Below are 27991 nucleotides of genomic sequence, written 5' to 3'. Positions count from 1 at the left end.
GCCAGCGGCAACGGAATCTGGTTCTGGACTACTTGGACAGTGAGAACCCAGGGGGAAAACCAACCCTAGGTTTTCTCGCGTCCAAACCCTAATCAAATTCTTCGCTTTTCCTTCGAATTCCAGGCATCGCTCCTACTCTCCGGGTCTCTAAAGCTCCATTGCCTTCGTTTCCTTCTTCGTCGATCTCATTGTCGTCGCGATGGATCTGTGGGAAAGCTCTCGCCGATCGCTCGTCCCCAGCCACCTCTACTCTACCTCCTCGGCACAGGCCTTGAACATGGACGGGCTCCTTAGCAAGACGCGCGGGTTCTCGTCTCCCTCATCCTCGTTGCTTCAGACCTCGGTCGCATTTTCCACATCTCATGGACTCTCCTCCAAGCCATTCGTCATTCCTGCTCCCAGCGAGCCCGGGAAGATCGAGATGTACTCTCCGGCTTTCTACGCCGCGTGCACGGCCGGTGGGATCTTGAGCTGTGGGCTCACGCACATGACTGTTACGCCCCTTGATCTCGTTAAGTGCAATATGCAGGTTCGTAACTCTTGGAGTCACGGGTTCATGCGGATCGTGCCTTTTTACTTTTTTGTTTCTGTTTGCTAGAATGAGCTGATGATTAGATCTGCGAGGTATTGGTAGCGTACAGTTCTCTTTTGCTTATCGATGTGCTTCGTAACGCCTTTATCATTCTTTTTTCCCTTAAGTTTTTTCAGTAATGGATATTGGTTTCCTATTATTGTCTCATTTTATGGGTAAAAACTTGGATCTTTGGAGCATTAATCTGTTGTTTCTCTGCTTTCAGATTGATCCTGCAAAGTACAAGAGTATTACCTCTGGTTTCGGTGTCCTGCTGAAGGAACAGGGGGTCCGAGGTTTCTTCAGGGGTTGGGTGCCAACTCTTTTAGGTTACAGTGCACAGGGGGCCTGCAAGTTTGGTTTCTATGAATTCTTCAAGAAGTACTACTCTGACCTCGCTGGACCTGAGTATGCTGCCAAATATAAAACCTTGATCTATCTTGCGGGGTCTGCATCTGCTGAATTGATAGCTGATGTTGCTCTGTGCCCAATGGAAGCTGTGAAAGTTCGTGTTCAAACTCAACCTGGATTTGCTAGAGGATTGTCTGATGGGTTACCGAAGTTTGTGAAATCTGAAGGAGCTCTTGGGTATGATATTCCTTTTGATGTTTCTACTTCATTTTAGGAGCCTCTACTTATTGTTATATTTCACCTCTTCATATTTTTATATTTCACTTCAAATATTTAGATTTTTATCCTCTCTTTAGCTTTTCTAATGTTGGCTACTATTTTGCAGATTGTACAAGGGGATTGTACCTCTGTGGGGGCGTCAAATTCCATGTAAGCTGCGAACCAATATGTTCTTGTTTTATTCTTGTTTTGTTATTATCTGTTTAATTCTTGTTTGAGAGCTCTTCTACTTAGTTGTCTATACCTCTTTGCCACCATGAATGACCTGTGAATAATATACGAGATATCATATTAGTATGTTCTCTGGGCTTTCTTTGAAAAAATAAAATAAAGCTGATTGTGCTGAGTATGTGTTGGGCATGTTCTTGAGGGACTACATATAGCATTTTGTTAGATGTTTCTTCATCTGATTGTATTGACTCTGCTTAATCTGTGTTGTTGTTTTTCACTTTGACCTAATCTCCTGGTATGGTTTTCTTGTATTAATGATCTTTCTTTATACCTGGTTTGGATGTGCTTTTGATGTTTCATATTAAAAATTTCAGCGGTTGCTGCTTGTTTAATCTTTTCTACAAGTTCTTCTGCATGTTTTGCATTTTTGTCTTAATTAGTGTGCTTGCATTTTTATATTCAAATGATGTTTTTGTATGCCATGTCATTGGATTTGTAGTTTTTCTATGAAGAATTTATAAATAACTTACTCATTTTCTGAAGTTAGAAATAGTTATTTATCTTTTATTAATTATTTGATCTTTTATTGCCGTCTATCTCTGGCCAGAATAGCAAACTGAAGTTTTATGACTCTTTCTGCATATATTGTACCTGGTGGATAGGTCAGTTTTCACCAAGTTTTTTGCTTCACTGAACTGAAGGATCTGTCTCTTGGTTTAAGTATATTGATGCAGTTACTAAATATGTTATCTGGTGTCATGTCTGTACCACGTTATTAATTCTCTTGTTTTGTTTTTTCATTACTTTCCGTCCTTTTGTTCTGCACATAGTTCTTATTGAAAGTCTGCTCATGAATTTCAAGATTTTATTTGTGCAGATAGCAAGTTAGCCTCTCTGCTTGAGACTTCTCCAAGTTACTGGAGATGCACTCCAATGACGTGGCTTACAATAATAATAGTCTAAAATTAGATTTGAGTTTGTTTGTGCTACACCAACTTGTTTACTTTTTATAGTTGTTTTCTGTTGATTTTTTCTTGATGTAGCTTTTTGATCTTTCGGATGTATTACTTCTTAGAATCCCATCATGATTTTCATGATTTCACATGTATGAGTAGTGAAGTAACATCTAAGCTTTGGTCCTCTCTGTTTAGTGTTGGAGTGGAGATTGTGTATCATGCATCTCTTATGAGTCAGAATAGTCTGTCTTGTTGTAGTTTGTGGCATACAAAATGTTATGTCTTTCTAGTATTTGGGAATGTTCATTTCTTGACATCAAGATGCATCAATAAGTGAGAAGTGGTCTAGCTGTAAATTTTTATTGTGTGATTTTTTTTTGTTTTAGCTGCCCTTCTTTTTAGCTACATTCTGCAAATAGTTATTGTTTGAAATCTGCTCATGATTTTCAAAATATTATCTGTGCAGAAGGCAGGTTTTCTTCTGTGTTTGTGTTCTTCATGTTTAATGTCTAGTGAAGTTGAAAGCCGATGAAGTGGTGTAAATTAATAAATGCTTTTGATCCCTTGATTATATTTAAAATTATTTTTGTTTCTGCACATTCTGAACAACTTATTTTACCTGTAATAATTCTGTCTGGGTTCATGTTTTCTTTCCATTGTTTCTTTAATGTGTTGTATCGATTTTTTTTTTTCTTTTGTAACACATTTATCTTCATGAAATTTTAAAAGGGTATCCAGGATTTTGCATGTGAGGATAGTGAATGAACATATCTGCTTGAGTTTTCACTGTCCAAAGTTGGATTCGAGCTGTACTCTGCAATGGTGGAAATTTTTTATGCTGTCATGTATTTGTTAAGCTCTGGAAGGATTGGTGATGAGGCTCAGTTTTTTTTTACCTTCCATGGATTACTTTGCAATATAGATTATCATTTCTTTCACACATATATCTTCTTGGAATCACATAATGACTTCCTAGATTTCGCATGTGTGGATATGGAATCACCTTATCTGCTTGAGTCTCTTCTCTCCATGATGGAGTTGTACTCTAATGCAATGGTGGACAATTTTTATGGTGTCATGATTTTTATTTTGTTGTGTTTAAGCCAATTTTAAGAGATGAAATGTTCTTGATGTATGAAGAATGAAAATCATTCTGGTTAAAACTGTACCAGGTTATAAGCTTCTAGACTCGTAGAATGGTGATCCGCATTGTCATTACCAATTCTATAGAACTTGTTGAATTTGCCTAAATTTTGGCTGTGCAACATTTATTTGTGAGTTAAGTTGTTCTTAATTGAGAAAATTGGTCATTGCAGATACGATGATGAAGTTTGCATCTTTTGAAACAATTGTGGAGATGATTTACAAGTACAGCATTCCTACACCGAAGGAGCAGTGCAGTAAAAGTTTGCAACTAGGTATCAGTTTTGCTGGTGGTTATGTTGCTGGTGTGTTGTGTGCTATTGTCTCTCATCCTGCAGACAATCTTGTGTCTTTCCTTAACAATGCAAAGGGGGCTACAGTGGGCGATGTAAGCATATTCATCCTTCCTATAAGCTGTATCATGGAGTTTTTCATGTGTAGGTTTTGTTGACATGATTTTTTTTCTATTTATATATATTTTCAGGCTGTGAAAAAGCTTGGGTTATGGGGTCTCTTCACTCGTGGCCTACCACTTCGAATTGTTATGATTGGCACACTGACAGGCGCTCAGTGGGGTATTTACGATGCCTTCAAGGTTTTTGTTGGACTGTAAGTTTCTTCTCCGTTTTTCTCTGACCTTGTTGAAAATAGCTCTGATGAACTTTATTCATGTTGCTCGTGTTCAGTTATCCATTTTAATTTATGTTTTCCTATCCAACTTTGTGATATGCCAGGCCAACAACCGGTGGAGTTGCTCCGGCTGCCCCAGTTGCCGAAGTTGCAGCCAAGGCTGTAGCTTGAATTTGAATACCGTCTTCTTGCAGATTAACCTAAGCTTGAAGGAAGGGTTTTCACCTTCATTGAATTTTTATTTTATTTTTGCGTCATCCTACAAGTACCAATGATTTAGGTTTAATAATGAGATAATTTGTTTTTTGGAGATTTTTTTCTTCTTTTTCCTTTTGTGTTTTTATTTTTATTTTTGAAACTCTTGCGTTCGAGCTAGTAATAACGACAGATGGTGTAGAGTCTGTCAAAATTTTGGGCTTTTTACCATTACTGGAGTATTCAGTATTCAAAATTTGATCATTCCGCTTGTTGAAAGTCGTAAGATGAACTATGGTATCGATGGCTGACAATAATTTTATGAAAAGAAAAAATGTTTTATCGGTGATAGTTGTGCTTCACCTGAATTCCACTCTAGGAGAACGGCATCTCTAAGTACCAGTCGGAGAAACTTATCAAACTTTGATATCATTGGTCCAAATCGCCAGGTGACTGAACCCTACGCATGGTAGAGATGCCTTCTGCCTCACACTCTTATCCAACGGCTCCGATGAATCTGCATTATTCAACGGTTTGAGATGAAAATTGGGAGAAACAAATAGTTTAAAAAGAATTGAAGCGCTTCGTCGCCTACCAGTCTCTGTGCGATAGCGGCAAGAATGACGAAAGGGGGCCTCCATCAAATCGAATTCAATACCTCTATCCTTCTTCCTCCTCCCTCATCAGAAGCCTCTCTCCCCATAATCGTGAGGGGGAAAATCAGGCCTGATGAGGGAGGAAGCAAGGAGGATTGAGATATTGAATTTTTCCAAGAGGCTCTTCATCGCGCGAGAAGATTCTATCCTTTCTTTTCTTTTTTCGTTTTCTCCTTTATGTTCTTCTTGATCGTCACCATGCATACCGGAGTTTTTTTCTTTTTAAAATTTTCGCGGCACCATTCAGAGATTCAGCGTGCTGTTTTCTTTTTCCCTTATTGGTGTAGAGTTTGAATTGGCGTCGTCGATGTTGCGTTGTTGTACGCACTTCGCCTTTCTTCCGGCTTCTTTTCTCTGGTCTTTCGTTTTTGCGTTTTATGTTTTTGGTTTTTGTTCTTCCTTGTTGAGTCATGCAGAGCCGCTATGCTATGTTTTCATTCTTTTTGTCTCTCCCTGTTTTCCTTTTCTTGTTTTTCTTTAATTCTGCTTTCTTTTTATCTTGCCACAACCAAGTGCTTTGAAGTCCTCTATTTCTTGTTCTTTCCTTTTGCTTGTTCTCTCCTTGCAGCTTCGACGTCGGAAAATTATCCGCATTCTGGGTTTTCTCCAAAGGCTCCGTTCCGGTCGACGCTCGCGCTGCTCCCCGGCCGCCGCTCGGCCTTGCTCTGTGTCTCAGCCGCTCAGTCTTCGTCTCCATTTCTCTCTGCCACGTTGTCTCTTTTCTCCGCCCGCCGTCAGCCGCCGTCTCTCATCAATTTGTATGTTGTATTTTATTTCGGTAAATTTAATTCTGCCATCGAATCTAGTATTTCATTTTGGTATATTTAACTGATTATTCGATAATGATGATTTCATTGGGCTTTCTTTAAAACAAAAAAATAAAGCTTATTGTGCTGTGTATATGTTGGGCATGTTCTTGAGGGACTACATATAGCAATTTGTTAGATGTTTCTTCATCTGATTGTATCGACTCTGCTTAACCTATCTTGTTGTTTTTCACCTTGACTTAACCTTCCAGTATGGTTTTCTTGCATTAATGATCTTTCTTTATACTTGGTTTGGATGTGCTTTGATGTTTCATATTAAAATTTTCAGCTCTGCTGCATGTTTTGCTTAATCTGTCTTGTTGTTTTTCACTTTGACCTAATCTCCTGGTATGGTTTTCTTGTATTAATGATCTTTCTTTATACCTGGTTTGGATGTGCTTTGATGTTTCATATTAAAAATTTCAGCGGTCGCTGCTTGTTTAATCTTTTCTACAAGCTCTTCTGTATGTTTTGCATTTTTGTCTTAATTAGTGTGCATGCATTTTTATATTCAAATGTTGTTTTTGTACGCCGTGTCATTGGATTTGTAGTTTTTCTATGAAGAATTTATAAATAACTTACTCATTTTCTGAAGTTAGAAATAGTTATTTATCTTTTATTAATTATTTGATCTTGTATTGCCGTCTATCTCTGGCCAGAATAGCAAACTGAAGTTTTATGACTCTTTCAGCATATTTTGTATCTGGTGGGATAGGTCAGCTTTCACCAAGTTTTTTGCTTCACCGAACTGAAGTATCTGTCTCTTGGTTTTAAGTATATTGATGCAGTTACTAAATATGTTATCTGGTGTCATGTCTGTAAAACTTTATTAATTCTCTTGTTTTGTTTTTTCATTACTTTCCATCCTTTTGTTCTGCACACAGTTCTTCTTGAAAGTCTGCTCATGAATTTCAAGATTTTATTTGTGCAGATAGCAAGTTAGCCTCTCTGCTTGAGACTTCTCCTAGTTACTGGAGATGGACTCCAATGACGTGGCTTACAATAATATTAGTCTAAAATTAGATTGGAGTTTGTGTGTGCTACACCAACTTGTTTACTTTTTATAGTTTTTTTTTTTTGTTGATTTTTTCTTGATGTAGCTTTTTGATCTTTTGGATGTATTACTTCTTAGAATCCCATCATGATTTTCATGATTTCAAATGTATGAGTAGTGAAGCAACATCTAAGCTTTGGTCCTCTCGGTTTAGTGTTGGAGTGGAGATTTTGTATCATGCATCTCTTAGGAGTCAGAATAGTCTGTCTTGTTGAAGTTTGTGGCATACAAAATGTTATGTCTTTCTAGTATTTGGGGATGTTGATTTCTTGACATCAAGATGCATCAATAAGTGAGAAGTGGTCTAGCTGTAAATTTTTATCGTTTATTATTATTTTTTTTTTGCTGCCCTTGTTTTAAGCTACATTCTGCAAATAGTTATTCTTTGAAATCTGCTCATGATTCTCAAAATATTATCTGTGCAGAAGGCAGGTTGTCTTCTCTGTTTGTGTTCTTCGTGTTTAATGTCTAGTGAAGTTGAAAGCTATTGAAGTGGTGTAAATTAATAAATGCTTTTGATCCCTTGATTGTATTTAATTAATTTTGTTTCTGCACATTCTGAACATCTTATTTTACCTGTAATAATTCTGTCTGGGTTCATGTTTTCTTTCCATTGTTTGCTCTTTAATGTGGTGTATCGATTTTATTTCTGTTGTAACACATTTATCTTCATGGAATCTCAAAAGGGTATCCAGGATTTTGCATGTGAAGATAGTGAATGAACATATCTGCTTGAGTCTCCACTGTCCAAAGTTGGATTCGAGCTGTACTCTGCAGTGGTGGAAATTTTTTATGCTGTCATGGATTTTTTAATATCTGGAAGGAATGGTGCTGAGGCTCAGTTTTTTTTTACCTTCCATGGATTCCTTTGCAATATAGATTATCATTTCTTTCACACAAAATGACTTGATAGATTTCACGTTTATAAGCTTCTAGACCCATAGAATGGTGATCTACATTGTCATTACCAATTCTATAGACTGTAAGTTTCTTCTCCTTCTCCTCTGATCTTGTTACAAAGAGCTCTGATGAACTTTTCTCATGTTGCTCGTGTTCAGTTATCCATTTTAATTTATTTTTTCCTATCCAACTTTGTGATGCCAGGCCAACAAAGAACCAGTCGGAGAGACTGACAGGGAAGTCGTCCAAATGAAAGAATTGCTTATATCATGCTACGTATCCCTCGAAAGTGACTTGAAAATTCCTGTTTAGAATTTGGGATCTCGTGGTTTAATGATTTGGATGTGAACAACAAATCAAGTTGTGAAGTGATTATTAAAAATTGAAATTGGATATTTGACGACCCATTTTCTCAACGTTCTTCCACTTCTGCTCCAGCTCCTTTCCTTTCTGGAGATGTTCTTCAATTAGCTTCCCACAAGCGCAATAATCAAAATACATCCAAGATTATATATCCTTGGATTTGCGTCACAAAAATTAAAATTGAAAGAAAAACATGAGTAACCTCTATCACTCGGAAAATGAAGGACTTCGTCTTCATATGGTTGAAAAGTGTAATAAAACATAGCGTTTACATCCAGTACTTGAACCACAAAAAAACACACAAAACTCAAACCGGCTGTGTGAGGTAGGTGGGTTTGTGGCAGCCATGCATCACCGTCCATCTTTGATGTATATGACGAAGACCGATTCGCCAAAACCAGGAGCTGCTGCAATAGCTGCTGGTACAGTTGTGTAGTTTCCAGTCCCTTCTTGAGCTACAATGACGCTCGACTCGAACACGAAGCGTTTACATGGAAAGTAAAACACAGTTCAGAACAGTTGGGATTGCGTAAGAAACACAGAGAGAGCAGGAAGACGAGTTTTCTTTCTCTCGGTTTCCCTCCCTCCTTCCTTGTCCCTGCTTAAATAACTGCCTAACACAATTTGCCATCCTCTGGCTTGCACTACAGTTTGCCCAATTAATCTATTTATGCTAGCAATGATATGAAGGTTGGTTAAAGGTGATTCCATGTTCGGAGTCTGAGAAGGCTGTCTAACCCTGCTGGTTCCTTTTTAGAGGTAGTGGATCTAGTTCTCTGGAACAGATTACTGTTTTGTGGTGCTAATGCCTGGAAGCCATTTACCATTCACCAGAACCGCCAGATGGGTTTCTGATTAATTGCCAATTTCAATTTAAAAGTTTAAAGGTAGTTCTAAGTTTTAAGTTATGGTTCTGTTACCAGTTGACCTACCTAAGGTCATAAACTGAATTTATGTTTCTCACAGCCTACAAAGTACAAACATCCTCAAAGAAATAACTGTTTAATCCTGCCTCAAGTAATTACAATCTACCTGCACATTTTTCATAAAAGAAGCTTAAGCAGAAAGAGTTTAGGCAGCTGTTGAAATGACTGGGTATGAATAAATTTCACTCTGGAATTTTACTTTACAAAGGTTGCCCTCATATACACTTCAAGTAGGAAAAATATTTAATTCTTACAGACGCAATGGCTTTCATATATCCAAGAGAATGCAGATGAATATAGCTTTAATTCAAGTTTAAACTACATTCCTCCCCCTTTTCTTTCTACAACTGGAGATCCAGGACTGCTTCCCCTGCAAACAAGAAGGGATGGTTAGCTATTTTCCTAGAAGTTGCATGAAAGATAACTGGGCCAAAGTAAACCATCATTTTGTTAACATCCACAGGACAAAGGAGCTTTGAACTTTGTCTACATATATACCCTTTTGTATGAATATAAAGAAAATCAAATTAGCTGTTTTTCTTTTCTTTTCTTTTCTTGCTTTGGTAGGACTGCTTGTGGTAATTGGTTTACAATCTTTCAAGACAAGTGCATCAAACGAAACAAGCAAGAAGAGTATATATATATATATATCAATTAATAAATACTGATCAAAGTTTAACATGGTTTATGCAAAAAATTAGATATTTTAGCTCCCCTTCTGTAACCCTGCAGTGCCCCTAATGATGTAGTGAATATAATATAAAACCTTTTTTTTTTTTCCTCCAGATGTTATAGAATGAAGGAAAATTTTATTTTCCTATGTCATGAAATATGAACTTGAAGAGGCATGTTTTGTAATTTCTTTTACTAGTTTTTACTTCATGTTCTGCAATAAAACAAAAAAACTGAACATTATAATCCACAAAAGCTTCTGTGAGCCCAGTTTCACCCTGGCATCTTAAATCTTATTGCAAGTGTTTAGGTTAGTTAAAATAATGTAAGACTTGTATGATGGATAATGTGATTCACACGTCATCAATAGGAGCTGTTGATCAATTTCTCAACAGAAAATCTTGTAAAGAGACAAAGAAAAGATCGAGTTTACCATGCATTCTCTTGACAAATCGTTCAAACTCTACGAAGTTATGTCTCTCCATAAGATGAGGACCGAGGCGAAGATAGGTAAATCCAGACAAGTGTTTTCTATCTGGGTCGTTCATGAGCTTGGCATGCTCCAAAATCTTGTTATAGCCTATTCTATCATAGCATGGGCTAGCATTCTCACTAGCAACCAGTACACCAACGTCCCATGCAGCATTCAACACCTAAGAAGAAAAATAAGAATGAATTCATAGGGAGAACCATCTTAAAAATATCATGAGCACTACATTTCAAGTTATACCAATAACCGACTCCCTAATTTCCTGAGTCTGTGTAGCAGTCATCAAACTGTATACCTGCCAGACCAAGCCCTCAGGATCTGCCAAAGCGTCTGGAAACTCCTCTTGCTGGTCCAAGCAACTTAACTCAGTGCATGAGAAGTTTATAGCAGCTCCATGCTTCTTCAGCATAGCAGTAATTGAAGCATAGCCATCTCTATTGCAAGGGTTGTAAAAACCAGCTGTCAGTTCAGCAGCATGGCTTGCTGTCTTATACCACCAATGAATACCAGACACCTGCCCCTCCACAAAAAAAAAAAAAAAAAAAAAAGTTAAAAATGTATCATTCTTCAGTTAGGTTAAGTATAAAGGTATAAAGTATTTGGTCACAGAATAATAAAAATCTTAAAATTTGTTTGATATGCACAATTAGGAAAGATACAGACACATCATATACAACAGATCCTGGAGAGTTTTTGGTGGACCTAACAAAATTACTTCATATGGTATCCTAATGGGATTTGGAGCTATTATTTACTTCATTGGAGCTCACTGAGAAAACAAGAAAGAGTTGTTTGAGATGATATGGGCATGCTCACAACCGGCATAGCAACAAGTTGATGAGGATAGTCATGAATAAGGAGATCAGAAGGAATAGGAACAGATTGGCAAATAATGTGGATGGAAGCCATAAGGAGACTTGAATATAGATAGCATGTAGTTAGCTAAAATTAATGGTCGAGGAATTGCACATGTAGCTGAGCCCAGCATAATTAAGATAAAGCTATGACACTGATGATGAAATTGGAGTTTATAGTGGCCATCACAGTTTAAAATGCTGGACATAAATCATATATTGGACAACTATAACAAATAAAAGAAAAAGAATTTTACCAGAACTAAACAGTGATCCATTTGTCATCAGAAAAGAGACGATTGTATTATCGTATAAGACAAATTGTGTAATATATGCCATAAATGAAATGGTCCAACAGGTGGAAAACAACATTCAGATAGCAAGCTGAACAAAACAACATCAAGCATTTAAGCAAGGACAAACAAAGAAGACAAAAGGGATATCTGCTCACCTTAGCAGCAATGCGGGTGCCTTCGAAAGCCAATTTGGCCAGAGATAAGACCCGGTCACCATGATTGACCAGAACATGAGAATACCAACCAAGAAAGAATCTGCCATAATAGCTATCATAATCACCTCCATCACAGAAAAAGCCAGTTTCATGGGGGCGGGAGTTATATGTGCCAGCATTATCTGGTCCCCTTGCCCAAAAGGAGTGACCTCGTGCTTCAGCAGCCTTTCTCAAACTTTTCATTAAATACTGATCATAGCACTGCAAATTTCACATAGAGAAAAGGAGAATAGAAGGATTAACATCAGAACTCAAACATAAACAGAAAACAAAACGTTAATAGAATGAAATACTGAATAGGTAATCACCTGGAATTCCCCAATCCCAGGATATCTCCAACCATGCTTGACAGGATAGGATGGGTAGCGTAACTCTCCACAAGGACCCAATCCAACTTCAATCCCCAATATGATGCCTTCCTCAAAGAGTTCATCAAATTCGACACGGAAGCTTCTCATGTAATCAAAATAGACCTACACAGCAATATATTCAAATATAAGAAGAAAAAAGAACATTAAAAGCACAGAATTGCATAAACATGCTATAAAAAATTACTAACAGAGGAGATTCTTGAAAAAACTTCTTGTTATTATTATGAACAAAAAGAAAGTTTCGTATAACATCTGAGAGTATAGATGGTCACACAAACTCCATGGGGAAAGACTGATACAGGAAAAAATAAGTACCATATGAGAATGTCAAAAGCTAATGGAAGAGGAATTTAACAGCTATTTTCAAGGAACTGATACAACTTCCTGTACACACACTTCAGGTTAGGATAACCAGTTTTAATTATTTATCTATTTATCCAATTTTTAGTAAAGTGTACTGCATTTATTGATTTTCTACCACATTGGCAAATTTGTAGACATCATGAATTTAGCAAGCATCCCAATTGTGTTAGCAGTTTGCAAGACAAAATTCAGACCTCGCACACTATTTACAAAAACATAGTTTTTTTCTTTTTAGGGGGGTACATTAACACATCCATTGCTAGAACAACCATCATTTTGGAAAAACCTCAAGAGAAGCACAGGTGGGAAATCAGAAATCAGTGTACCTCGACAGCAGTCCGACCTCTTAAAACCCTTTCCTTATCAATTCCCCATGTAAGGCACTCAGGGTTTCGTCTACCCTCTCTATCAGTGAAAAATATGTCTGGATTGCTCCGGCCAATCTCTGCCACCCAATGAGGCAAGGGAATACAGACATCATCGCCCACATTTCCACCACATTCATGAAATGACATTACCACCTACAGCAATTGCAATTGAAGAGCAGTAAATAGATATTATAAAGAAGCTTGTTAGATGCATAACCAAGAAAAAATATAAAGCACAAAATGGAAAGATTAATCTCATTCATGTTATACCTTTTGCTTCAATGTCAACTCACATTCTTCCAAACTAAATGAACTTATGACTCATACCAAAAACACAAAGAAGAGAAGCAATAAGTGGAGGGAGAAATTTGTTAATAACACATTTTAGTAGCTTAGTACAACCTGCAACTTAAGCTTGACTTCACGCACAATCTGGAAGAGCCGCTTATAGCCATTCCAATTGTACTCCTGAGGAGCATGTGCCTCTACTATTCCCCACCAGCAATCAACCATGACCCCATCAACATTTATGGATTTTAAAATTCTTAGCTGCTTCAGTAGACCATCTGGATCCACAAGCTCACACTTCATGTTGATCACACCCAACTGTAGAAAAAGAAAAATATCAATTGTGTTTTCCAACCAACTGAGAGTTCTTATCCAAAAGAGAGAGTATCAAGGGAAAATTTAGATATGAAACAAATACTCACAGGCAGCATCACATAAACTGGCACATAGGGAGTGCCAGCAAAGTCATGCTCTGGCAGGTGAGAATGAAGATCTGTCACCTAGCCAAGGAAGGAAGAAATGCAGCAAAAGGCTGAATCAGTTTGACGCTAAATCATTATAAATATGAGTTATCACATTTACTGGCTTATTCCAGAGCCAAGAATCTCATGTATAGTGGCACAAACTATAGAAGACATGCTTGTTTTTTCCAATCCTGACACATACAGAAACTTAGAAACTGCAACCTGAGCATAGATAGGCTAAAAATAAACTAAACTAAGTAATTCAACTACCTAGAAACAGTAAAATTCTAATAATTGAACCTTCAAATTAGATGTCCCGTCATGATATCAAGGATTAGTAAAGAATATACGGTTAGAGATATATCTAATAATTGGTCCAACTTGTGAATCTAGATGACATGATGATCAGACACTTCAGCATTCTGGACAAATCTACCATATGAGAAAGCCTGTACATGCAAAAGAGAACTCATGCCCCCAAACGAGTTCTTTTCAACAGGCATTGACAGAGAAACCTTTATGCCGAAGTATACTTTCAAATGTTAGCTTTATATGCTCGTCAACCAATCAAAATAATCACATAAACATGCCCACAATCAATGAATATAATCATCAGGAGACATGCAACTATAATTGCCAAAAGCCTCCAACACCTTCATACACGACTCAAGCAAAATTATTCAAAAGCTCAAAATGAAACCAGAAAGCATATGCTCAAGCAAGAACGACAATGTGGCCTACCAGGGATAAGAATAAACAAGCTCGACAAATCCTTTTACCTGCTTGTCATCCAGAGAATCAGTGCAAGTTCCAATGGGAGTCGAGTTTTCGGCTCTCTCCCCTCCGTCTCCCACCATGACCACAGCTCGCGAGTGACCCCTATCAAAGGAAGGTACAGAAGGGGGAACAAACACACCCTTCATCCGACAGGAACCATAATCAACGGAGCTGCTCCGGGCGCCGGAAGAGACGGTGCCACCTCTCAAGGGAGGTGGCGGCGTTTGAACTGGCACCATTTGTGACGAAGATGATGTCACTGCTGGACCCCCAGTCCTCGTGCTCTGCCAAAACGCAGATACAAACCCATCATTTCAATTTCCATCATCCCCATAGAAGGATACCACACCAAAGTGTCGGAAAGTTCAACAAGAAACACCGGATTTTGCATTAACAGGTTGCAAAGGTAAAGACTCGTGAAAAGAAAGACAAACATGAGAACTTGTCATGCAAGGCTCAAACTGGTAGCTCTTTTCTCCACTCAAACCGACCTGACCGGCCAATTCCTAAGTGACCGAGCGGTTGGTCTACCCAAACCCGAATCGACCCGATCCATTCAGTAAACCAAACAGCAGAATCAATGACTAAACTCACGGATGTCAGCCGGGTTTACCCGTATTTCGCTTTTCAACCCGGTCCATGCTAAGACCTGATTTTAATACGTGAACCAAGATATTAGTTTCACTATAATACCCTCCCATTAAAACCCATATTCTTTCTAATCCATGTCAATATCATTTCTCAGGATGACAGAATATAAGAATTTGACACGTGGATGCCTGGCACAGAGGGGAAGTCATGGGCCCAGCACGACGAGGGAGCGTAAAAAAGTAAAAAAGAACAGGTATGGGCCCATGACGACGGGGGTAAGAGGGAAAAAACGTGAAAAACACAGAAAGGCGTCTTAAAAATCTTAATCTCCAAGAGGCCGCGGTGGCATTAGCAAAAAGTCCTCCCCATGCCCGGGGCCAGGCGTTGAACAGGGGCTGAGGCGGGGGAGGAGGAGAGAGCATATAAAAACTGTTCGATGAAATGCCTCACCTGAGATCTGGAAGGAAAAGTGGTGCCGTCCGGGAGGACGACCCAGCCTGCCTCGCGGGCGAGGGCAGCGATCACGTCGTTGATGTCGGCGCGGACGCGGAGGTTGTAGTTCCCGTGCCGCCGTAGCCCCGCCAGGATCCTCGCCGTGATGGCTCGCCGGTGCCGCTCTCGGAGTTTCGTCCGCTCCTTCTCCTCCTTAGGCCGACACCGCTTCATGCTCCCCTGCCGCTGCGACTCCATCATCTCCATGCTGCTCCCGGTGTTGCCCCCACTCGCTACAATTACCGCGGCTGCCATGGCTTTCTTCTCGTCTTCGTCTTCTTCGTCGTCGTCTTCCTCTTTCACTTCCATCTCCATCTCATCGTCTTCCTCCTCCTCGCTCGTTCCCCCCAGCCTCTCCATCTCCTGCGCCATGGTCCGTCACCACCGCCCCGATTGTGAAGATTTTGATCGTAGCATCTTTATGCGGTTTCGACTAGTGCTGTCTCCCAAGTGAAATCGCGGTCTCTGTTTGATGTTTCTTGGCCAGGAGGGGCTTTGGCCGCGATTTAGGACGGGTATTTACCTCCTAAGGCAGGATAACTTTTTTTTTTTTTTTTTTGCTTCTGGAACTCTTCTTGCAAAACCCTCTTTTCAATTAGTCGAGCTTCTACTCTCTCGATTAACCGCCGCCGGAGCTCGGCTGCCTATTCGAGCTTTGTAGGCGACATTTCGGCGGTTAGAACGACGGGACTTACCTGCGCGGCAGCCCGAAACGAGGGCATGACTCGACGGCGAGGTTTCGGCTGAAAAGGGGTTCTTCCGGTGGGATCTTGATTCTCCGTGAACTCTCAAGCAGCAGATCGGCGGGGCGGATGTTGTTGCGGCGTCCGTCTGTGTCACCGGAGGTCTTCTTAGATTTCCGGCAAGTTTGGCCGGCGGCGAGGGGGAGGAAAGAGCTTGCGATTTCTAGGGTTTCGCTCGTGTGAATGCTCGCGTGCAGGAGTTTATGTTGACACGGATGAAGCAGCCTCGGCGCGTGACTCCATCGAACGGTCTTGGACTCGACACGTATTGCACGTGCCGATGGTGTGGATCACGCGCGTGAGGCGAGTTTTGCTCCCATGCGAGGCTAATTTGGTCATTTGAGTACACGCTCTTTTCCCCTCTGAAAGAACCGGTTCGCGTCTTCGACTTTTTCTTTAGAGCCCGAACCGGAGGTCGTCGTTTTTATCAGTCCGGGCCAGATTGGTTTAGCCGGGTCATACCATTTTACAGTAAAACTTGGATATGTCGTAGTTACCAAACAGGACCCGAATGGATGCAATTCATAGAAAATAGAAAATACATAATTTCGAATGTGATTAAAAACATAATTTAATTTTAAAATATTCACCCTTAAAAACATATCATTGGTCTAAATCGCCAGGTGACTGAACCCTACGCATAGTCCAGATGCGACGATCACACTTATCCAACGGCTCTGATGAATCTGCATTATTCAACGTTTTGAGATGAAAATTGGGCTTGTTTATGGAGAAACAAAGTTAAAAAAGAATTGAAGCCCTTCGTCTTCTACCTCTGTGCTATAGCGGCAAGAAGGACGAGAGGGCCTCCATGAAATCGAATTCAATACCTCTATCTCCCCATAATCATGAGGGGGAAAATCAGGCCTGATGAGAGAGGAAGCATGGAGGATTGAGATATTGAATTTTTCCAAGAGGGTCTTCATCGCGCGAGAAGATCCTATCCCTTCTTCCCTTCTGTCTTTTTTGTTTTCTCCTTTCTGTTCTTCTTGATCGTCACCTTGCATACTGGAGTTTTTTCTTTTACAAATTTTCGCGGCACCATCCGGAGATTCAGCGTACGGTTTTCTTTTTCCGTCGCTCTGTTTTCGTTCTTTTTCTCTCTCCCTATTTTCCTTCTCTTGTTTTTCTTCCTTTTCTTTTTTCTTTAATTTTTCCTTTTTTTTCTCTGTTTTCTCTTGATTTTAATTTTTGTATTTAATTACTTTATTGAATATTCGTACTGATTTAATATTATATTTATTTATATAAATTCATGATTTTTAATATTATATTAAATTATAACTTTAAAAGTGAAAATTTATATATTGTAAAAATAAGAATTTGATATAATAAACTGTACATTAGACAGGGAGGGAAGATTCAAAGACTTGACTCTTGAGTCTCAACCGAGTAAACCAACTCTCTCGGACGAGTAATGGCGTCTCTTTTGTGGAAGATTTTGAAATTTTCTAAACATAAAGTTTCTGCTCTTTTCGTGTCAAGCTCTCCCTCATTTTCGTTTACGCAATGAAAAGTCTCCTCAGTCGTAAACTGTTGCAGGGTGGTGTGCAGACAACTGAATAACCATGATCAACTTTCTCCGTTGCCAAAGGGTTGTTATGTGGCATGTCATGAATCACTGCGAATGGCACGTTCCCGCCATTTTTACCCGGAAGCGTTGCTTCTCGGCCCACGCTGCCCAGTTAGTGGAGGACGATGATATATCCATAGGCTCTCCCCCGGATATTGATTCATTCACGTACACACGATTGTTTCACGATTGCATTATTAACAAGGATGTAACCAGAGGAAGAGGGCTTCACTGTCATGTCACTAAAAATGGGTCATTCGATATATTTGTCTGGAATACTCTCTTGAACTTGTATGTTAAATTAGACCTTGCGTCTGATGCCTCTTGTTTGTTTGATGAAATTCCTGAGCATAACATCGTTTCATTTGTTACCTTAATTCAGGGTTATGCTCTTTGGGAAAAGTATGATGATGCAGGAAAGCTTTTCCTCAGGCTGCATAGAGAAGGGCATAAACTTAATGCATTTGTATTTACTACCATTTTGAAGTTTTTAGTGGATTTGGAGTTGCCTGAGCTGAACCAATGTCTTCATGCTTGCGTTTACAAAACTGGCTATGATGTGGATCCTTTTGTGGGAGCAGCGCTTATTGATACTTATTCCATGGCCGCCCGTGTCAGTGAGGCTAGAAAGGTGTTTGATAAAATTCTTGAAAAGGATTTGGTTTCTTGGACTGGAATGGTTGCCTGCTATGCTGAGAATGACTATTGGGAAGATGCCCTGGCATTGTTTTCTCAAATGAGAAAGTTAGGTTTCCAGCCAAACAATTATACTTTTAGTAGTTTACTGAAGTCATGCACTGGCTTGGAATTGTTACAATTGGGTAAGAGTGTTCATGGATTCATCACAAAATGTCATTATGAATCAGACAATTACGTTGCAGGTGGTCTTCTTGATATGTATGCCAAATGTGGAGATATTGAGGATTCTCGGCAGGTCTTTGAAGCTATAACGCATAGAAATGTCATTCTTTGGAGTTTCATGATTTCACGTTATGCTCAGTGTGATCAAAGTGAGGAGGCGGTAAGGCTATTTCATCAGATGCAACAAGCTTCTGTGGTCCCCAATGATTATAGCTTTTCTAGTGTTTTACAAGCAATTGCAAATGCGAAAAATCTTGAGTGGGGCAGGCAAGCTCATGCTCATCTTGTGAAAGTTGGTTTTGATTCAGATATCTATGTCGCAAATGCTCTTATTGATGTCTATGCCAAGTGCGGAAAACTGGATGAGTCAATTCAATTATTTTTTGAATTAGATAAAAAGAATGAAGTAACTTGGAATACACTTATAGTTGGCTATGTGCAATTGGGTTACTGGGAGGAAGCTATGAGATCCTTCTGTGATATGCTTGATGCACAAGTTCCGGCATCTCAAGTTACTTATTCTGCTATCCTTCGGGCTTGTGCAAGTTCAGCTGTCTTAGAACAAGGAACTCTTATCCACTCTCTTGTTTCTAAAACTGTATTTTGTAATGATACAACTGTTTGCAATGCCCTTATTGACATGTATGCCAAGTGTGGGGCCATCAAAGATGCTCGTAAAGTATTTGACACTATGGAGGAGCTTGACCTTGTGTCATGGAATGCTATAATTTCAGCGTATGCTTTACACGGTTTAGGCGAGGACACACTAAAACTGTTCACAAAGATGCAGGAATTGAGAGTTAAACCCAACCATGTCACCTTTGTTGGTGTTTTATCTGCATGCAGTCATATGGGCCTTGTGAATCAGGGTCGCTTATATTTTAATTCTTTGATTAGGGACTATGGAATTGAACCATGTATGGAGCACTATACTTGTATGGTGAGGCTTTTAGGGCGTGCTGGTCATATTGATGAGGCCATGAAATTCATTGAGGAAATTCCTGATGAACCCAGTATTATGGCTTGGCGAGCTTTGCTTGGGGCTTGTGTTGTTTACAACAACATTGAGCTTGGCAAGATTGCTGGGCAGCGAGTACTTGAGATGGACCCACAAGACGGGACAACTTCTGTGTTATTATCAAATATGTATGCTGCTGCAGGTAGATGGGACGATGTGGCTACCATTAGAAAATCTATGAGGATGAATGGACTGAAGAAGGAACCCGGTCTTAGTTGGATTGAGGTCCAAAGTGAAGTACATTGTTTCGCTGTGGGTGATAGAAACCACTCTGAGATTAGAGTAATCCATGGAATGCTTGAATGGTTGTTTGTACAGACAAAGAAAGCTGGTTACATTCCTGACAAGAGTGTTGTTTTGCATGATATGGAAGAGTCCCACAAGGAGCGTTTGTTATGGGTGCACAGCGAGAGACTAGCCCTAGCATTTGGACTGCTCAAAACACACCCTAGATCTCCGATTAGGATAATGAAGAATCTTCGTGCATGTGCTGATTGCCATGAGGCATTTAAAGTTATTTGCAAAGTAGTTCAACGTGAAATTGTTGTAAGAGACTTGAACCGCTTCCATCATTTTGAGGATGGGTTTTGCTCTTGTCATGATTATTGGTGAAGTTGACACATCCTTGTCCTATCAGTATGTCTATGGCAATTTGTAATGGAAAAAAGGGTTGAAGTTGATCAACAGTTGCAGGCTTGTCTGAAATGGCAGATTGGTGTTTGACTCGCTGCTATGGAAGCAAGAATGTGAGAGAGATGAAGGCAGAATTTGATAGTGTTTAAGGGAGTTTGGCAAGAAATGGTTCTCAAGAGGAGTGGTGAATGGCTTTCTCGAGGGATAATGAGCCATAGCTCTTCTAAACTCATTCTTGATCGTCCATAATGGACATTGCAATGCACTGTGAGAACTGGCTATGCTAAACTGGGCGGCACAAATATAACTGCTACATGCCACCGGGGCTTGAAAAGCAGGCCAAAACAGAGAGTAGGTGCCAACCCCCTCTGCTCTTCAGAAGTTCCGACCCTTATGGTGTTGCTTTGAACGTCGAAAGGGTGCTAAAAGGGTGCTTGAAATTTTGGGATAGTACGCAGACTGAAGAAGAGAAAGGGAGAAAACAAGAACAAAGAAATATGTAGATAACAAAATCAAAACAAAATGAGGAGAAGAAAGAATTTTTGTTGCCATAATAGATATTACACTCTGGAAGTATGCATTTGAATGCAGTCTTCTTAGTTCTTAACTCTCTTTCCAATCCCCGCTCTCAATATTTTATTTTTCAAACAGAAAACAGAGAGGAGAGGACAAAATCCTGTAGTTAGATCAAGGCTACACTCCAATCTGGAGTCTTGAAACCTGAGAGCTATACCCAACAACATTTTTTTATAGCTTGATATGCCCAAAACAGCCATCAGAAGAAGAGATCAAGTTAGCTTCAGCATGGAAGTTCAAAGGACTAATCACAGTTTAAAATGGGTTTTAAACTGAACCAATGTAAGTCATGGTTCAATACTATCTTATTGCAGTTCCAGTAACTGTTGATAAACTTTAATTTGTAAATTCACGATTGATCTTCATTTTAGATTTTTTATTTTAATTGTATAAATGATATTATTCTAAATACAATTAACCAAATGGTATTATTATATATTTTTGAAAAAAAATAGTTTAAAATAAAAAAAGGCAGAGGTGGGATAACAGAAAAAAATCAAAGGTTCCACCGAGATTTGAACTCGGGTTACTGGATTCAGAGTCCAATGTCCTAACCGCTAGACCATGGAACCCGTTGCTGATTCATCTGTTCCCCGTCTGAAACTGAATAATTTTCTGTAACAAGTCGCTTCTAAATTACTGAAATTCTGAGTGGGATTAGGGTTAAAAATAAATAAATAAATACTATGAGAAAATTCAAAATTTTTACCCTTATTTTTTAAATCAACTTATAAATCATAAATACATATATTTAGTTAGTGGGTACTCCTTCGATCTGTAAATGCTTAATCACTTTTCTATCTTTTTATTAAAATAGAATCGGCCATGAAACCTATAAGATACCCGATTTTGATCGAATTTAGCAATATGTTGAATTTATCGGTTCAATTTATGGTCAAAATGGACTAATCCGTGGGATCATTCAATTTTAAGGTAAATTTCGTTTTTTACTAAATAAAAATATAAAAAAAGGATCTAATTACTATTTAACTCAGTTGAACAGGTGGATTTTGACAACATTGACTAAAACATGAAAATGACATAGTTTGAGTTCAAAGTTGTGGGGACATTGATTAGTTGTCCCATACACTTAATGACATGAATAAGACTTATTCACGTATAAAATAGATTTTCATTTGTGACTCTATGAATAATTGGAAAATTAATTCTAAAAATTAAAAAAATATATTAAAATTTTAAAGTGATCAATAAAGACAGTTATAAAAATCAACTATTTAATAATATAAGTAAAAAATCTTTTCACCTACATTTTAAAAGGCCATAGGAATTATCATTTAAAAGAAAATTCTGATTATGTTCTTGTGTCATTTGGAGCACAACCATTTTATTATTCATGATTTAAAAAAAAATTGATTCTTTTTTCCCATGACCCTTTGATTGATCGTTTGAGTCATGTAAACAAATTGACGAGTAAGACGAGATCTTTGGTCTCTGGAGGAGGACGAGAGTGTTGATTTAGCTTGTAATTTGTATTGACCAAAGTAAAGAGAGGTAAACCCGATTTTCTTGTGTTTTTTCCCACAAACTATGAGAAAGCTTTGATCTACATCAGCCAGAACGAATTTCGGCAAGTATGTGGACAATCTTACTGATGAATCCAAAGCAAACAACACCCACAATCAAGAAACATCACGAAGCAACAGCTATTTTATTTTCACAACTTAAAAATTGCAGGTAACAAAGTGTTCTGTAATGCCTCCCAAGCAAAAAAAACGAAGGGGAATCGCCCAGAAACACGAAATCCCACTTCCAAACCGGCTCTGCGCCACCCATGTTCCATCTGACCACCTGCGCTACGAAGGGAGGCAGCTGGATTTACAAACTCCTCCTTGGTGAAAATTTACTGTCAGTGCCTTAACAAATTCCTCTGGTTGTCGATTCGTCTTCTTCTTTACATTGCTCCCTGGAAGCCAGCAGAGTGCAACAGCATAGCTTTTATTTCCTCTGGAAGAACATCAGGGCCTTCCTTGCATTGCTGAAAGAGACAAACAGATGATAAGCAAGATGGAACAATGTCCTGAATGAGTGGACAGACCTGCATATTAACGGTCATTGTTAATTTGTTATCAGATAATTGAAGCCATTTCAACCCATGGAGCCATCATAATAGATGGACCTTGCCTTCCTAAGCTTCCAAGCATTCACCATGTCCCTTCTAATGGGTAATCCGCTTGCCGCATCATGTGGCTAGCATCAGCTGCTTATGAGGTTTGATGAAGGGTTTACCATTATGGATGATATGAACCCATGGTCAGATTCAACAAGTTTATGGTAATTGGGGAGGAAATGAGGAATTTAAGACAGAAGATAACCTCAGCTCTGAAAACATCTAGAGCAAATCCATTGAAACAGCTGATGACTGCTTGTTGAATATCCAGACCAAGGCCATCAAGAGCCCTCATGGTAGAGAGCAGAAGACCTGGTCTCCTGGCACAGAACATATGGATGTTGACAGCTCTTCCTTCTCTTACCTTCACTTCTACCTGCATAAATCAAGAGAGAAAAGATCACTATAATAAACATGAAATCAAAGTAATTAACTTTTCTGATCATGGACGCAAGCTGCCATTAAAAGAAATGTATGTTAGATCATAGCTTCTGTGACGGGTATTTCTCTTATTGCAAGCTTTATCATAATTTTCAAAAGTTAAACCTACTCTCACACAATTAAGAACAATAATCAATCTAGCAGTTTTGTCTTTGTATGAAAAGTGAAAACAGAAGAACTGACCCTTGCTGGTTGGCTATTCGGGCTAGGCAAAGAACTTGGGCAGAGTTCCTCCTTGACTCTGCAAGGAAGTGAAGACGGCGTTGGGGTCAAAGGATGGAAACTTCCGGATTGAGGTAGATAAGACCCAGAAGGAGTTGGCTCAAGTTCATTGTGCAGATCATTAATCCTTTGCAGAAGCTCCTTCAAATACTCAATAGCATCTCCAAGAATTGAAGCTCTGTCCATCTGCACCACAAAGAAAGAGTTTCTTAAACTTGGGTCCCAGACAGGGATCAACTACAAAATCCTAGCAGCAAACACCAAAATATTTCCCATGGAGTTAAAAGATTAACAATTTTCAGGGTACACGACAGTGAAATCAGCTTTATTAAAACTAGTACCAGATTTAGCTCAAACTGAATTAAGTCAGCAAAAATAAAAGCAGTTTCCCAGAGCATTTACTGCAAAACAAAAATACCCAGGAGCACGATGCGGAGAGCAATTAATATAACAGACAAAGAATAAACATACACATCAAAGGTAGAAATTCCTTTTCTCATTTCAGACAAGATACAAGACTCGTGCATCTTTAAGTGCAAGTTAAGAACACAGGACATGGAAAAGATAGAGAGAGAGAGAGAGAGAGAGAGAGAGAGAGAGAGAGAGAGGTAAATTCCAGCAAAGCAAGCCTTTAAGAACTCTCAAAACCGTGTACCACATCGAATTTTAGTGAAGAAAGGTTTCACACATCCTCAACCAACCAATTCAGATTTTTGAATTCTAAATGTTTGACAAGGGAGGTAAATAACATATAGTGCTCACCTTACTAATCTTTGGAACAACTGAACGAAGCATATAAAGCCTATCATTAAGCTTCTTCCGGCGTCTTCTTTCCGCCATGAGATTCTTAGCAGGCAAACCCTTCTTCTTCCCTTTCTGATCTCCCACGGTAACAGTACTATTGTTGTACGAATTGTTCCCTCCATTTTTGCCACAGTCCTCTGCCTTGGTAGTATTAATATCAGCAGCCCCTCCGTCGTCAGAGTCATAATTCAATCCAGACCCATCTAAACTAACCTCGTCCATCTCGTCCTCCTCGATCTTCTTCCTCTTCTTCTCATTATCTTCCTCCAAGCTCGCTGACTGCCCTCTAATATGACCGCCCAAAAGTCCCAGGTCAGCTCCCTTGTCAGAGTTCTGGCGGAGTGCAGCTCGTTTCTGGAACAGCGTCGGCTGGGATCCTACCGGAGGGAAAATTTCAAGCGGCCGCAAGATTTTCGATCGGTTCAGAAACAAGGAACTCGGGGGAGAACCATCGAAACCGCCAAAACCAGTAGGATTAAAGCTCGGGTTTTCATTGAGCGGCATCAAACGGGTGTTGATGAACTGCGTATTTGGACTCAGTTCCGTCGCAGCCATTGGATTAAACCCGTTCATTATCACCGGGGAACTCGACGCCATCTGGGGAGCGAGTAGACCCGGGTCGCATCCCAGATCGAAGCCGGTATCAAAAGGGTTCGAACAGACCGAGTTGAGAAGCGAAGAGAGGCAGTTTTTGGGAGGCAAGAACGACGACACTTGCCCCGGATCAAGATTAAAGACCGAAGAAGGCGAGCAAGAAGACGAGGAATCCACAGCGTTGAGCAACAAGTTCTCAGCAGGCGGAGGCGAAGAGAAGGAAATGTCTTTCATTTCCTGATGGGTTTCCATGTTCTGAAATTCGCCATGAGACGGATTAGCGGCGTTCACGTACCAGTCCTCCTCCAGCATGGATTTGAAGGTGGAGAGACCCATTTCGTCCGGCTTCTCACCGTTCCTGGTCCACGAAACCGCGTCCTCCTCCTCCACTCCTTCCTCCATCCACACAACACCGTTCACCCTCGACAGCATCCTTTCTCGATTAAACCCCTCTGATTTGACGAGGAGAGGAAAAAGGTCGGAGAAACGAAGGCGACGGCGCAGAGATTCACAGAAGAGGAGAAAGGCGAGGAGCTTTTTTTGCACTCTGAGCTTCTTCCTTTCTGCTGCGAAGCGATGGACAGAGATAGCCTGAAACGTTCCTCTGCACAGACACCTGTGGTTATAATAGCCTCCCTCAAATTACCAAACTAACCTCTGTAGGGCCCACCCCAGCTTCTCCCACAAATTCCCTTGCATGGATTGATTAACCCTGGCTTGTCACTTTACAGGAAATTACATTAAAGGCCACCCCCCTTGTTTTTCAATTAAGTTAGATGTCCCCCATTTTGGGGAAATCTACTCTACTGGGCCCACCCAGATTTTTAATTTTAGTTCACTTCCCTCGAGGCTTTGTTGATGCTGGGACTCTGAAACAATCTCATCAATTGATTAATTATAAAATAGGAAAAGCTGCCGCTTGGGCCCGAGGGAATGCTTCGATCGCGGCCGTCGGTTTGCTCGAGACCGCCGGGTGCAATTATAGTCCTTCGCTGTTCTCTTTCGTACACAAGGCCCGGGCCCTGAAAGATTCTCGGCATCTTGACGAGGAAGTTTTTAAATTTAAAGGGGTAGTTCAGTCATTTTGCACTAGATACGTATTAGTAATATTGCAAATGTTTGAGGGGTACGGTGGAGAAGTAAAACAACAACGCCATCGTCGTTGCTTGCTTCCCTGGTAACGAAGAAAACGGAGGAAAGAGAGAGAGAGAGAGAAAGAAAGAAGGTAAACAGAGGGGAGGTTAGAGAAAGGGTTAAGGAAGGATGATTGGAGCGAGAGAAAGGCAAGCTGAGGAGAGACAAAATGGGTTACAGAGAAGGAAAGAGGAGTTTTAGAGAGAGTGTCAGAACTCGGAAGAGAGCTTAGACACGGAGAGAAGGGAAGAGTAGAGGGAGAAAGGAGGCTGGCTGGCTGGCTGCGAGTTGAAACTGTAGAGAGAGAAAGTGTGTAGGTGAAGGAGGGGAATAAATTGGGAGAACCCCCAAGTTTCTCGTGATTACTTACTTTCTATCTCTAGTCTGTATTCACTATTCAGTGTTCACCTCACCGCCACCTAAAACGACTCGCTTTTCCACTCCTGCTTTTTTTATTTTCTCTCTCTAACCCACGTCTAGGACGCTACACTTGGCAGGGGGTACCCAACCACCAGTCCACCTGGCGGGGCCGCCACCCTTTAAGGTCTCCCGGACCCCACCCAGTTCTAGAGAGAGAAGGTAGGGTGTTCGGAACCTCTTATCCCAATTTTGACGATAAACTCTGGGGGTCCACTTCAAACTCACTTTACAATCCAAACCGCCCATCTCGTACACATTAAATGACGTAGATACTGCAGGATCTCTCGTGCACTACGTACATCCGGTAATAAATTAAATGGGGCTACATATTCGTTAAATGACCGAAATACCCATAGGGTGGCTTAATTGGAAACGGTTCAGGGAAGGGTAATAAGGTCAGATTTTGATTACAGGAGACATGGGAGGGTCATTGAATGGTGTCACGGGCACGGGGCACCAAACAATAAGTGCCAAAGATAAGGAAAGGAATGGGAAAGCCATGTGCAATTGCGAGCTCATTTATCATACCAAAGCTATGACTTACAATTTTTTTTTAATTTTTTAATTTTTTTGTAAAATATTAATTAAAAAAGAAAAAAAAAAAAAGGAGAAGTTGAGAAGCTTCCCTTGAACCTTCCTCAAAGGAAAGGACAAGTTATGAGTAGTAGGCTACAAGCCAAAAAATGTCGGCAACTATACTTGGATTTTGAAAGATATTTTATGGTGTAAATGTGACAATGGCATTTTGGGAGTGTAATATTTAGATATTATTGTTATTTCTATTGGCCTGACTTTCATAATTCGATTAAAATTTAACTCATTTATTTGACCTTAACCTAACTCAACAAGATTAGGACCAAATTGAGTTGATTTGATACGTTTCAAGGGGTCTAATTGGGAGAACATATTTTTTAATATTTAAAGCTATTTATTTGTCAATATTTTTTTCCCAAAAAAAATGTCCTTATTTTTTTGTTTTAATAAATAATATAAAAATATTATGTATTTTATGTTTTGCAAAGTGGGGTGACCCAAGTCTCACTTAAAACTCAAAGGGTCTTAGGTTTTGGTTTAAATTTTTAGTCATTTAACGAACTGATCAATTTCTAGTTAGCTTGTTAAACAATTTTAAAGTGATCCCTAAGAAAAAAAAAAGTAGGTTTGCTCTTACATAACTTTTCAAATAAAAGATAAAAATGACTTCCATAAATTCGAGAAAAGGGTTAAGAAAATAAAGTAAAAAGGTTTATTAAATATACGACCCTCAAATATGGTAAAATGCTTATATAACCCTAATATTTAAATTAATATTTACATTTTTTTAATATGATCAAAATTACTTCCGTAATGTTTGAATTTATCTAGTTTTGAAAGATAAAAATATAATATTACCCTTGAAATTTCAAATATTTGAAATGCTTAATCCCACAATCCAAGTTGAGCAAGAGAGGGGACCTCCCCCCCCTCCCACTTTTCACTAACCTCAACATTATTAAAGTTACATTCAAAATTTAACTTACATATACAACACAGTGATGTCATCGTTGAAAATTATTTATCATGCCAATGCTCCAATATTAATTAGAAATGGATTTATAATAT

At 39.5% G+C, this 27991-nt stretch overlaps 4 protein-coding genes and 1 non-coding gene across 5 annotated transcripts; 2 read left to right on the top strand and 3 right to left on the bottom strand.

The window, feature by feature from the left end:
* The first annotated feature begins 3 nt into the window (after positions 1 to 3).
* On the top strand, positions 4 to 4527 carry LOC137953123 (mitochondrial phosphate carrier protein 3, mitochondrial-like). Its single transcript, XM_068800358.1, has 6 exons — positions 4 to 529; positions 798 to 1159; positions 1308 to 1351; positions 3645 to 3859; positions 3956 to 4080; positions 4206 to 4527. The coding sequence occupies exons 1-6, from the start codon at positions 200 to 202 to the stop codon at positions 4270 to 4272; spliced, it is 1143 nt and encodes a 380-aa protein (XP_068656459.1). The 5' UTR covers positions 4 to 199; the 3' UTR covers positions 4273 to 4527.
* Positions 4528 to 9098: 4571 nt separating this feature from the next.
* LOC137953115 (beta-amylase 7-like) lies at positions 9099 to 16159 on the bottom strand. The gene is made up of 10 exons (XM_068800348.1): positions 15201 to 16159; positions 14162 to 14443; positions 13341 to 13418; positions 13033 to 13236; positions 12589 to 12783; positions 11837 to 12001; positions 11469 to 11729; positions 10459 to 10677; positions 10107 to 10326; positions 9099 to 9371 (listed from the first exon to the last, which is right to left on the bottom strand). Exons 1-10 carry the CDS (start codon positions 15612 to 15614, stop codon positions 9343 to 9345), a joined length of 2067 nt encoding a protein of 688 aa, XP_068656449.1. The 5' UTR covers positions 15615 to 16159; the 3' UTR covers positions 9099 to 9342.
* Positions 16160 to 17388: 1229 nt separating this feature from the next.
* LOC137963489 (putative pentatricopeptide repeat-containing protein At5g13230, mitochondrial) lies at positions 17389 to 20635 on the top strand. Its single transcript, XM_068810608.1, has one exon. It carries the CDS (start codon positions 17554 to 17556, stop codon positions 20047 to 20049), a length of 2496 nt encoding a protein of 831 aa, XP_068666709.1. The 5' UTR covers positions 17389 to 17553; the 3' UTR covers positions 20050 to 20635.
* Positions 20636 to 21146: 511 nt separating this feature from the next.
* On the bottom strand, positions 21147 to 21218 carry TRNAQ-CUG (transfer RNA glutamine (anticodon CUG)). The gene has a single exon. It is a non-coding gene; the product is annotated as a tRNA-Gln (tRNA).
* A 1067-nt stretch (positions 21219 to 22285) lies between these two features.
* LOC137963482 (transcription factor ICE1-like) lies at positions 22286 to 25511 on the bottom strand. The gene is made up of 4 exons (XM_068810599.1): positions 24200 to 25511; positions 23399 to 23623; positions 22980 to 23150; positions 22286 to 22642 (listed from the first exon to the last, which is right to left on the bottom strand). Exons 1-4 carry the CDS (start codon positions 25265 to 25267, stop codon positions 22559 to 22561), a joined length of 1548 nt encoding a protein of 515 aa, XP_068666700.1. The 5' UTR covers positions 25268 to 25511; the 3' UTR covers positions 22286 to 22558.
* Positions 25512 to 27991: the final 2480 nt, after the last annotated feature.

This window comes from Aristolochia californica, unplaced genomic scaffold, assembly GCF_029961685.1.
Source record: "Aristolochia californica isolate CCGP_79_NKW_82.1479 unplaced genomic scaffold, dmAriCali1.0.hap1 SCAF_1, whole genome shotgun sequence".
Classification (NCBI taxonomy): Eukaryota; Viridiplantae; Streptophyta; class Magnoliopsida; order Piperales; family Aristolochiaceae; genus Aristolochia; species Aristolochia californica.
The sequence above is the reverse complement of the archived record's forward strand: the minus strand, read 5'-3'. Positions and strand labels throughout refer to the sequence as shown.

What these genes read in the sequence shown, in the direction of transcription:
- LOC137953115 (XM_068800348.1), bottom strand. Translation starts at nt 15,614, where the DNA reads ATGGCGCAGGAGATGGAGAGGCTGGGGGGAACGAGCGAGGAGGAGGAA. An exon ending in GCACCCGCATTGCTGCTAAG is followed by an intron (nt 10,678 to 11,468) that starts GTGAGCAGATAT and finishes GTGGAGGGGCAG; the next exon opens with GTGTCTGGTATTCATTGGTG. An exon ending in ATTTGTCAAGAGAATGCATG is followed by an intron (nt 9,372 to 10,106) that starts GTAAACTCGATC and finishes TCTTGTTTGCAG; the next exon opens with GGGAAGCAGTCCTGGATCTC.
- LOC137963482 (XM_068810599.1), bottom strand. Translation starts at nt 25,267, where the DNA reads ATGCTGTCGAGGGTGAACGGTGTTGTGTGGATGGAGGAAGGAGTGGAG. An exon ending in TTGTTCCAAAGATTAGTAAG is followed by an intron (nt 23,624 to 24,199) that starts GTGAGCACTATA and finishes TTTGTGGTGCAG; the next exon opens with ATGGACAGAGCTTCAATTCT. An exon ending in TAGATGTTTTCAGAGCTGAG is followed by an intron (nt 22,643 to 22,979) that starts GTTATCTTCTGT and finishes TGTCTCTTTCAG; the next exon opens with CAATGCAAGGAAGGCCCTGA.
- LOC137953123 (XM_068800358.1), top strand. Translation starts at nt 200, where the DNA reads ATGGATCTGTGGGAAAGCTCTCGCCGATCGCTCGTCCCCAGCCACCTC. An exon ending in TCGTTAAGTGCAATATGCAG is followed by an intron (nt 530 to 797) that starts GTTCGTAACTCT and finishes CTCTGCTTTCAG; the next exon opens with ATTGATCCTGCAAAGTACAA. An exon ending in AGGGGGCTACAGTGGGCGAT is followed by an intron (nt 3,860 to 3,955) that starts GTAAGCATATTC and finishes ATATATTTTCAG; the next exon opens with GCTGTGAAAAAGCTTGGGTT.
- LOC137963489 (XM_068810608.1), top strand. Translation starts at nt 17,554, where the DNA reads ATGATCAACTTTCTCCGTTGCCAAAGGGTTGTTATGTGGCATGTCATG.